Here is an 11850-nt window from a genome sequence, read left to right as displayed (position 1 = left end):
AACCTGGGGGTCCAGTGGCCCCCCATTAAGAGGGGGGTACTGTCATGGTTAGGACATGGTTAATGTCCTGTTCTCACAGGGTTATCTGTTATGAATGAGTCACCGTAGGAGGCAAAAGCACTTATACAAGCTAAGTCCAGAAAACCAGAGAAGTTGGCAACTATCAGATTGCAGACCCCTGAACCTATCAACACAACTAGCAGTAGCCGTGGGGGGTTCCTACGATGCCCTAGACCCCTCGATCACAGCCGGAGAAATACATAAGCCTAAAGAAAGAAAGGGGAAATCTAAACTGCCCCAGAGCAGACCCCAAAGCAATAGGCAGCCCCCAACATATAATGACGGTGAAGCAAGATGAAAATACTAACACAGACAGAAAGATAGACTGAGCAAAGACGGGGCCCCAAAACTACCTAGATAGGAAAGGAAGGCTGATGTCTGCAATCTGCAAAAACCCTATCAAAGACATAAGCCAACCAGCTGATATGAAAAAGGCCCTGAAGCAGCTAGGCTTCAAAAACTGAATCAGCACTCAGGTATTTTCAGAAGACAGAGCTAAATGAATTCAGCACACCCCAGCAGGGAATGGCAGAAATCCAGAAAAACAAAGCAAAAACAAAGTCAAATCAAAAAGCAAAAGGCAGAGCAGCAAACTTAGCTTAGGAGGAGCAGGAATTCAGACTGGTCTCCAAGGATCCCACAGAGAAATCACCCGCAGGGCAGAAGGGCGTCGGCAGCATTATATCCAGTCCGTAACTCCACTCAGCCAGTCACAATCATCAGCCTCAGGTGTTTGACAATCAGGCTCACTACCTTTCTTTACCAGAAGAGGGAGTTCCTCGGGCCTCAGTAATGAAGGAGAAAATGAACTCACAACAGTACCTCCCCCTTGAGGAGGGGTCACCGAACCCTCAACTATGCCACCAGGGCGATCAGGGTGAGCCCGATGAAAGGCACGCACCAATCGTTTGGCATGAATATCAGAGGCGGAGACCCAGGAATTATCCTCCTGACCATAACCCTTCCACTTAACCAAATACAGGAGTCTCCGTCTAGCCAGATGGGAATCCAGTACTTTCTCTACCTCATACTCCATGTTACCTTCAACCAAAACAGGGTCAGGAGGTGCCACCCCCAGAACAACAGGTTCAACAAACCTCTTCAACAAAGATTTATGGAACACATTATGGATTTTAAATGTGACAGGAAGAGCCAAACGAAAAGAGACCGGATTAATAATCTCCACAATCTTGTAAGGTCCAATAAATCTAGGCTTAAACTTACGAGAAGCCACCTTCATAGCAATATTTTTTGATCATAACCACACCATATCACCAACCTTAAACTGGGGACCAATGGTCCTATGTCGGTTGGAAAACCGCTGGGCCTTCTCCTGGGAGAGAGATAACTTATCCACCACTTGGTCCCAGATCTGGTGCATTCTCTCCACCACAGTGTCAACACCTGGGCAGGCAGAGGGCTCCACCTGCCCTGAAGAAAATCGAGGATGAAACCCAAAGTTACAAAAAAAGGTGACATCAAAGTGGCAGAACTACAGTAGCTCTATTATTCAAAGCAAATTCGGCCAAGGGCAAAAATGAAACCCAATCATCCTGATCAGCAGAAATAAAACATCTCAAATATGACTCCAAGGTCTGGTTTGTTCACTCTGTCTGCCCATTGGTCTGAGGGTGAAAAGCAGAGGAGAAGGACAACTGAATTCCCAGCCTGGAACAGAAAGTTCTCCAAAATCTAGACACAAACTGCACTCCTCTGTCAGATACAATGTTCTCAGGAATCCCATGCAAACGAACCACCTGTTGTAAAAACAGGGGCACCAACTCAGAGGAAGACGGCAACTTAGGGAGTGGTACAAGATGAACCATCTTAGAGAACCTATCACAAATCACCCAAATAACAGTCATCCTCTGAGAGACAGGCATATCAGAGATGAAATCCATTGAAATATGGGTCCATGGCCTCTTGGGGACAGGCAAAGGCATCAACAACCCACTAGAGCGAGAACACAATTTAGAACGGGAGCACGTCCCACAGGACTGCACAAAATTCCTGACATCACGAGACAAGGAGGGCCACCAAAAAACCGACTCACCAGATCTCTAGTACCAAAAATACCTGGATGACCAGCCAAAGCAGAGCAATGAACTTCAGACATCACTCTCTTCTTCCACTGGTCAGGAACATACAACTTTCCAGTGGGACAACGCTCAGGTTTGTCCTCCTGGAACTCTTCCAGAGCACGTCTCAAATCGGGCGAGATGGCAGAAAGAACTACCCCTTCGCCTAAGATGGTAGCAGGCTTGGTCACCACAGGAGAATCAGCAAGGAAGCTCCTAGCGAGGGCGTCTGCCTTGACATTCTTTGTTCCAGGAAGAAAAGAAACCACAAAATCAAAACGTGTAAAAAACAAGGCCCACCTAGCCTGTCTAGGGTTCAAGCGCTTAGCCGACTCTAGGTAAATCAAATTCTTGTGGTCAGTACTTCAATTTTTATATTTTTGATCATTTGTCTCATGCATTGCAATATACATGTATTGCAAAGCATAACACCTGCTAGTTTTACACTGGCAGATCACCTGTTAGACTCAGCTGGTGACATGATCACATCGTGGGAGCACCAGAGAGGTAAGAGAAGGAGCGCTCTCCCTCTCAGAGCCTTCCAAATGCCGCTATCGCTATTGATTGTGGCATTTAGAATATAACTAAGGGTTAACATCATGGGTACCTCATCCAATCAGGTCACGGTGATGACACCTGTCAGAGTTATCACTCTGCACTGGAATCGTAGTGATTGCAGGACCCTGGGGGTCGTGAGTGCTCCGGGACCACCGACCACATCATGACAAATGTTGACGCTGCACAAAGCCCAGCAAGCATCGACGTTTATCTACAATGGGCGGTCGCGAAGCTGTTAAAGTATCTTGTCAGTAAAGTAGACTTAATAATCTATAAGAAACATAGAGAATATTTCATTTAAAAATATTATGATTTCTTTGATCTTTTTAACAGGAAAACATGAGGATGCACCAATGGTCAAAAAGAGAGATGTCATTGAGAACGCCAACATCTCTACTCCCGACCGAGATTATGCTGTCATCAATATTGAACCAGATAAGGATGTGGTCATCTCCTCTGACAGTAAGTTCTCAGGGCTTTTATGACATACTTTTAATATAAAAAAGAGCTTGATAAAAACAGTACTAACACTTTACTTACATTGCTATCACTGTCTTCATTGGGGCTTACAATCAAGATTCCCCATCAGTATGTTTTTGGAGTGTGGGAGGAACCCGTAGGAAATCCACACAAACTCCTTGCAAATGTTGTTGTTGGTGGGATTTTAACCAAGGACCTCAGTGCTGCAAGTCTGTAGTGCTAACCACTGAGCTAATGTTGCAATGTTTTTTTTCAATAAACATATGGAAGTTTTGTTTGGGAAGGTTTTAATACTAATGTCAATATTCTACATTACAGGAAAGCATGAGGACAAAACAAAAATTGTGACTGATGATGCTCCTCACGGACCCATGGTGGAAAAGAGAGATAACCTCAAAAGCACCATGATCCCTATACCTGATGCCGGTGATAAAGTAATCAATATGGGCCCAGATGAGGACGTGGTCACCACCTCTAACAGTAAGTTAATTTTGTCTTGACCCTGATAAAAGATTGCTGACATCACCTGCCCAAAACACCCCAAAAGAGCTGTTATTTCAACTTTCTTTGCTTGCATAAAATAAATACTTTCTAACAATATGCCATTGATTTGCAGTTTAAAGAGGACTTTTCACCAAAGTTTTCTGGTTGATGAACTGGTCACGTGATGTAATAGTGAGTGCAGAGTGAAATAAAATGATTTTGTAATTTTTTTTTATTTTTGAATCAGAAATTTGTGTGACTACTGATGCATCTCTGGACAGTGTGGGGAAGAGGCAGGGCAGCATAAATGGTGACTGTGCTATCAAAGAAGGATGAAAGCTGATAGAAGGGTTTGTAATGTGACACAGATAAGCTCAGTTGTGCTGCCTCTGCCTCCACATTGACTCATGCACTAGGGTAGGCCAGGAGAGCAGGGCTGTAACCTCACATCTCACACTTTGAGAAACCTGTTCTAAGCTATTGTGGGTCATGTTCTTTACCTGCTATGTTGCTTATTGCTTTTTTTTTCATAGGTTGAAAAAAGACCTAGGTCCATCAACTTCAACCTTTCTCCATGAATTGTGCATTTGTCACTAAATTATCTATAACCCACAATGTTATATGTATTGAGGAAATCATCCAGCTCTTTTTTAAAAGCTGTTACAGTGTCTGCCATTACTAGCTCTTATGATGGAGCAGTCAGACTGTGGAATGACCTAACTGTAAAGAACTCTTTCCTATTTAGCTGACGGAATCTCCTTTCTTACACATGTAATGAGTGCCCCCTAGTCCTAAGTATGGTCCTTGCAAGGAATAAATCATGTGCTAGACCTTTGTATTGACCCTACATACATTTATAGATGTTAATGAGATCTCTCATGCAAGAATCTCAACTTTTCCGACCTATCATCATATGAGAGGCCTTCCATCCCATGTAATAATCTAGTTTCCCACATTTGATCTGACTCTAATTGCTGAATAGCCTTTTTTTTAAATGTGCAGCCTAAAACTGGATCCTATAGTCTAGATGTGGCCAGCATCATAGAGGAAAAATAAGTACACCCCCCTCTAGTGAAAACTCTCTGGCAATTCCCACACTGATTTCACAAAAGTAACCTCAGTAATGACAAGTATTTTGATTACTAATATCTACTTAACTAAGAGTCAAATTTTTGAAAAAGTTTTATTCCACTTTACAGTCAACCTTAAAATATGAGTCCTGTTCAACATGAAAACATTTTGGTGAATAGTCATCTTTAAAGAGAATCTGTCACCAAGAAAATATAATTTAAAATGCAGGTTTCATATTATAGAGCAGAGGAAGCGGAGTAGATTGATACTGTATATACTTGTGTATAAGCCGAGATGTCCAGAAGATTTTTTTGTGCTGAAAACGCCCCCCTTGACTTATACACGAGTCATTGCTGGCGGGGGAGAGGGAGTGGTGGAGCAGGCGGCTGTGGCACAGTGACAGCTGCAGTTGCTGGCTTTCAGAAGAAATCATACTCACCCTCCTTGCGCCGTCACTGCATCTCCATCCCTGCATCTCCCTTGGTCCCGATGCAGGCAGCTCTTCCTGTGCTGAGTGGTCACGTGGTACCGCTCATTAAGGTAATGAATATACACGCGTCTCATCTCCCATAGGCGTTGAGTGCATATTCATTACCTTAATGAGCGGCACCACGTGACCGCTCAGCACAGGAGAGCTGCCATGCTGGGACAACAGAGATGCAGCGGCGGCGCGAGGAGGATGAGTAGGAGGGGAGGGTGAGCCATGCATACAATGGGATCGGGGGGTGGGCCATGCAGACAACGGGACCAGGTGACCCATGCACAGCAGGACAGGGATAGAGAAGCCATGCATAGCAGGACAGGGCATCAGGAAGCCATGCACAGCAGGACAGGGATGGGGACAAAGTATACCCAGCTTATACTCGAGTCAATAAGCCTAGTCAGTTTTCCGTGGCAAAATTAGGTTCCTCGCCTTATTCTTTGGTTGGCTTGTACTCGAGTATATACGGTGTATATATACTGCTCAAAAAATAAAGGGGACACTGTTCCATTTGCAACAGGCTGTTTGTGTTCCCATTAATTTTTTGAGCAGTATAGTTTTGGGAGGAAAGATTCAGTAAAGCCCATTTTTTAATCCCTTCATGACATTGGGGTTTTCAGTTTTTGTGTTTGTTTTTTCTCCCCTTCTGAAAATATATTAGAAATGCAATGAAAAGAAAAACAACCCTTTAAAAATTGTCTCTTAAAGGATCTTGTCGGTAAAAGATCCGTAGACATAGAAGTAATAATTTATGGGAAATATAGAGAAGTGTTTATCATCAAAATACTGATTTCTGTGGTTTTTGTTACAGAAAAACATGAGAATATACTAATTATTGGAAATGGTGAGGCTGCTCGTAGACCCATGGCTGAAGAAAGTGACAACCTTCAAAACACCGAAATCAATAAGCAATGGGTCAGAGAAAAAATCGCCAATTTCGAGGCAAATCAGAACGTGATCATCGACTCTGACAGTAAGTACTCAGGGCTTTTATGACATATATTTAATGGAAAAACACCCTTATAAAAGAAGGCTCTTAAAGGATCTTGTCTGTAAAAGATCCGTAGACATAGAAGTAATAATCTATGGGAAACATAGAAGTGTTTATTATCAAAATACTGATTTCTGTGGTTTCTGTTACAGGAAAACATGAGAAACTAAATATTGGAAATTATTACGCTCCTCGCGGACCCATTGCTGAAAAAAGTGACATCAAAAACACCGAAATCAAAAAGCAATGGCTCAGAGACAAAATCGCCATATTCGAGACTGAAAAAAGTGACAACCTCAAAAACAGCAAAATCAATAAGCAATGTCTCAGAGACAAAATCGCCAAATTCGAGGCACGTCAGAACGTGATCAACTCTGACAGTAAGTACTCAGGGCTTTTATGACAAATATTTAATGGATAAATACCCTTATAAAAGAACTCTCTTAAAGGAAAATGTCAGTGAATAAATTATAGACATTGAGGTAACTCTAGTGGTTTGGGCCATCTTTTTTGTATCCTCAAATCTAACACATTGAGAAACCTGCAGTAAGCTGTTGTGGGGCGTGTTCTTTTTTCTGCTATGTTGGTTATGCTTTTTTTCATAGGTTAAAAAAGGATCTAGTCCCAACAAGTTCAATCTCTCTCCACCAATTGTGCATTTTGTCACTAAATTAACTATAACCCACAATGTTATGTGTATTGAGGAAATCATCCAGCTCTTTTATAAAAGCTGCTATAGTGTCTGCCATTACTAGCTCTTATGATAGATCATTCTACAGTCTGACTGCTCTAACTGTAAAGAACTCTTTCCTATTTAGCTGCCAGAATCACCTTTTTTCCACTGTAATGAGTGCCCACTAGTCCTAAGTATGGTTCTTGCAAGGAATAAGTCATGTGCTAGACCTTTATATTGACCCCACATACATTTATAGATGTTAATGAGATCTCCTGTAAGAATCTCAACATTTCCGACCTCTCATCATATGAGAGGCCTTCCATCCCATGTAATAATCTAGTTTCCCACCTTTGAACTGACTATTTGCTGAATTGCCTTTTTTTAAAATGTGCAGCCTAAAACTGGATCCTATATTCTAGATGTGGCCAGCATCATAGAGGGAAAAGAAGTACACCCCCCTCTAGTGAAAACTCTCAGGAAATTCCCACTCCGATTTCACAAAAGTTACTTCAGTAGCGACAAGTATTTTGATTACTAACATCTACTTAACTGAGAGGAAAATTTTTTAAAAAGTTTTATTCCACTTTACAGTCAACATTAAAATATGTGTCCTGTTCAACATGAAAAATTTTGGTGAATAGTCTTCTTTAAAGAGAATCTGTCACCAAAAAAATAGTTTAAAATGCAGGTTCCATATTATAGAGCAGATGAAGCTGAGTAGATTGATACTGTATATACTCGTGTATAAGCCGAGATTTTCAGCATATTTTTTGTGCTGAAAACACCCCCCTCGACTTATACACGAGTCATTGCAGGCGGGGGAGGGGGAGTGGTGGAGCAGATGGCTGTGGCAGTGACAGCTGCAGTCGCTGGCTTTCAGAAGACATCATACTCACCCCTCCTCGAGCCACTGCTGCATCTCCGTCCCTGCATCTCCCTTTGTTCCGGCGCCGGCAGCTCTTTCTGTGCTGAGCAGTCACGTGGTACCGCTCATTAAGTTAATGAATATGCACATGTTTACACTGACATAAGCGTGGAGTGCATATTCATTACCCTAATGAGTGGCACCACATCACCGCTCAGCACAGGAGAGCTGCCACGCCGGGACAACAGAGATGCAGCGACGGTGCGAGGAGGGTAAAACAAGGGGTCATCCATGCAAACAACGCCAGGACGGGGGGGTGAGCCATGCACAACAGGACAGGTATCAGGGAGCCATGCAGAACAGTACAGCGGACTGGGGAGCCGTGCACAGCAGGACAGTTACCTGGAGCCATGCACAGCAGGACAGGGATGGCGGACAAAGCATACCCGGCTTATACTCGAATCAATAAGCTGACCCAGTTTTCTGTGGCAAAATTTGGTGCCTTGACTTATACTCTGGTTGGCTTATACTTGAGTATATACGGTATATAATTTTATGAGGAAAGATTCAATAAAACCCATTTTTTTTAATCCCATCATGACATTGGGGTTTTCCATTCTTGCGTTTGCTTTTTCTCCCCTTCTGAAAATATATTTGAAATGCAAAGAAAAGAAAAACAACCTTGTAAAAATCGTCTCTTAAAGGATCTTGTAGGTAAAAGATCCATAGAAATAGAAGTAATAATCTATGGGAAACAGAGAGAAGTGTTTATTATCAAAATACTGATTTCTGTGGTTTCTGTTACAGGAAAACATGAGAATAAACGAATTATTGGAAATGTTGAGGCTGCTTGCGGACCCATGGCTGAAAAAGGGGACAAATTGAAAAACACCAAAATCAAGAAGCAATGGCTCAGAGACAAAATCGCCAAATTCGAGGCACGTCAGAAAGTGATCATCGACTCTGACAGTAAGTACTCAGGGCTTTTATAACATATATTTAAAGGAAAAAAACCACCCTCCTAAAAGAACTCTCTTAAAGGAAAATGTCAGTGAATAAACCCCAGACATTGATGTAACTAGTGGTTTGGTCCATCTTTTTTATATCCTCAAATCTCACACATCTCTCACGCATCCACATGTGCCATTTTGACGCATCCGCCGACCTCAACAAAATGCAACTTGTTGTGTTCGGCGCAGTGTCAAAACAACACATGCAGATGCAACAGCATACATAGCATTGGCCTGCGTACCCAATGTTAAAGATAGGGTACGCAGGATGCATGCAGACATAGGTGGAGCTGAAGGAAGAGGTGTGGCAGTGGGTGGGGCTTAATGGAGGAAGAAAGAAGGAAGTGGGCTGCCATTCGCAGTGCTACACACCGCAAGTGTGAAGTCCGCCTAAGTCTCCCTATGCTTGTTGTTCTCAACAAACATTATAAGCAGGAAATAATGAATGACATATAAAGTTTTCCAGCTGCCTTGCTCAATATAATGTCTCCATACCCATATAGTCATTCTTAATGTTTTGCTAATGTTGTGACATTTATATTGCAGGTAGAGCGGGGTGTTGCTGTGAACCCTCAATTTACATGGGATCCAGCTGGAGACGACTTGATGTCAACAAAAAGAGGCAGATTCCGGGCTCGGTTTCTGTTGTCCCCCACTGGATATGATATTACTGGACATTTCTGCAGCTAGACACACTCACTGATGAAGTGAGTTCCCTACTGCAGAATGAGGCAGATTCCGGGCTCGGTCTCTGTTCTCCCCCACTGGATATGACATTACTGGACATTTCTGCTGCATGGAGCACTCACTGAACAAGTGGGTTTCCTACTGCATAATGAGGCAGATTCCGGGATCGGTCTCTGTTCTCCACCACTGGATATGACGTTACTGGACATTTCTGAAGCAAGGTGCACTCACTGAACAAGTGGGTTTCGTACTGCACAATGAGGCAGATTCCGGGATCTGTCTCTGTTCTCCCCCACTGGATAGGACATTACTGAACATTTCTGCAATAAGGAGCACTCACTGAACAAGTGGGTTTCTTACTGTACGAGGCAGATTCCGGGCTCGGTCTCTGTTCTCCAACACTGAATACGACATTACTGGACAATTCTGCAGCTAGACGCACTCACTGAACAAGTGAGTTTCCTACTGCACAACGAGGCAGATTCCGGGCTCGGTCTCTGTTCTCATCAATGAACACCCAAAGCCTAAGGGAAAGGCAGTCCTTCATCCATGGTTCCCTAGAGGTTTCCTCCATTGAGGTTTTTCCTTTCCTGAGTGCTGAAGGTTGACACTTCGTGAGTCAAGTGCCCCTTGTCTTCATCATCAGGGACACATTTTAAGTATATTCTATTACTTCTATCAGAACTTTTACATCAAACACCTTGAATAATGTTAATAAAGAAGTCAGTGAATAATATGTAGCAGTGTATCTGAGCCTCTATGGATCTTTATAACACAGCAGAATATACATAGCATTGTGAGGAGGGATTATTTTGTATAGTCAGTGCACACATGGCTGCTTATAAGCATATTTTCTTGCAAAAATGTAAACTTGGGTACATTTGTGTTAAAAATAAAGATGATTAATATTTCAGACACAAGTGGGAATTTTATCATAACAATAGGGGTGTGCATTAATCACACACATCTTGTATACATATATACACACAGTGTATATTTACAGTTGAAGTAATAAGTTTATATACATCTTAGCCACATATATTAAAATGAAGGCAGAGATTCATCAAAGCTTTTACGGCAAGAAAAAACTGTTTCAAAATTCACAATTTTTCCACACCACGAGGTTGTGCAACGGTATTATGACTTTAGGCATTTTGATGCCAGTTTCAGCCAGCGTGGACAGGACAGGAGTGTAACATTACAGCTCATCTAATTCATGGTGACATATGGTGTTCCTCAGTCCACAAATCTTACTGCAGTCCCCAAATAGAGTATGATTTGTGGTGAGGCACACATCCCTTTTAAGTTGTGTCTAATTCAGTAAGAGACATGTGCCTCTTAATGAATCAGGCGCCACTGACTATACCTGAAGACTGGCATGAACAACGCCGGTCTTGATTAATTGGGACCTTAGTTTTTTTTTTTGTTTTTTTTTAATTTCAGACATTTAGTCCTAGTACACATGCCTCTCTTCTAATTTAGGGTCTGTACGATATTACTAGAATGTGATCTATAATAATAACCCTGGAGACACATCTTTCGTTTCTTTCACCACATTCCCAGTGGCTCAGAAGTTTACACACATACAGTTACTATGTGGTCGCATTGTATTTAAATGGTCTAACTTGGGTCACACATTTCAGGTGACCTTCCACTAGCTTCTCACAATAAGTTGCTACAATTTCCCAATTGCACTAGTGTAATGGTCAGGTTTGTAGCTGTCCTGGCTTGTATACCCCTTTTTCACTACTGCCCATGAATTTTCTTACGATCGCCACTCTGTTATCTTCATATATTTGTCTAAGTAATTTTGCTTCAACCTTGGGATTATACTTTGGGTCATTGTTCATTTCATAAAATTGGTTGCTGTTATTGGATTTGTATTTTGTTTTGCACCAAAGTACATCGCAGGAGACAGAACGAGTCTCCTTTGTGAACAGTATGATGGCCGTCTGCTCTCAGGGTGTCATGATCCAAGGTGGATCTGACAAGGAAATGGACAAAGTGAACTTTTTTGTCCTTTGGCTTGGTGCCAAAGTGGGTTGATTGCCCCTGGTGGCCATTAGAATTATTACACATGGTGTCGTTTGTTCTAAGCTGCCCCGGTGGGGTGAGTGGTAGTGCACTTTAGCTTCTTTGGTTTAATGTGCTCTTAATTACAAATCAGGTGTTAGGCTCTATAAAAGAGTCAGGTGTGTTCAATCACTGTTGGTGATATTGTGAGTTCACCATTTGGGAAGCAAGCCTGGGTGATGAAGGAGTTGAACATGAGTCCTGCGCAGCCTAGACAGAGGGGACGAGTGGCAGCTGTGTGGTCTGCAAGAAGGGCTGGCATGGCATGGTGGAGTCAGTTTATGGTGTCGGCAGGAAGTGCTTGCATGGCTTGGTGGAGTGGAGACTATGGAGAGAG

General features: G+C 42.5%; 1 protein-coding gene across 1 annotated transcript; it reads left to right on the top strand.

Annotated features, from left to right (window-relative positions):
• The first annotated feature begins 1862 nt into the window (after window positions 1-1862).
• LOC141057350 (uncharacterized) lies at window positions 1863-10348 on the top strand. The gene is made up of 6 exons (XM_073553926.1): window positions 1863-3158; window positions 3495-3656; window positions 6023-6184; window positions 6355-6582; window positions 8551-8712; window positions 9300-10348. Exons 1-6 carry the CDS (start codon window positions 3005-3007, stop codon window positions 9416-9418), a joined length of 987 nt encoding a protein of 328 aa, XP_073410027.1. The 5' UTR covers window positions 1863-3004; the 3' UTR covers window positions 9419-10348.
• Window positions 10349-11850: the final 1502 nt, after the last annotated feature.

Source organism: Dendrobates tinctorius, unplaced genomic scaffold (assembly GCF_039654945.1).
Source record: "Dendrobates tinctorius isolate UK_male_01 unplaced genomic scaffold, ASM3965494v1 ptg000203l, whole genome shotgun sequence".
Lineage (NCBI taxonomy): Eukaryota > Metazoa > Chordata > Amphibia > Anura > Dendrobatidae > Dendrobates > Dendrobates tinctorius.
This window is presented reverse-complemented; position numbering and strand designations above follow the sequence as displayed.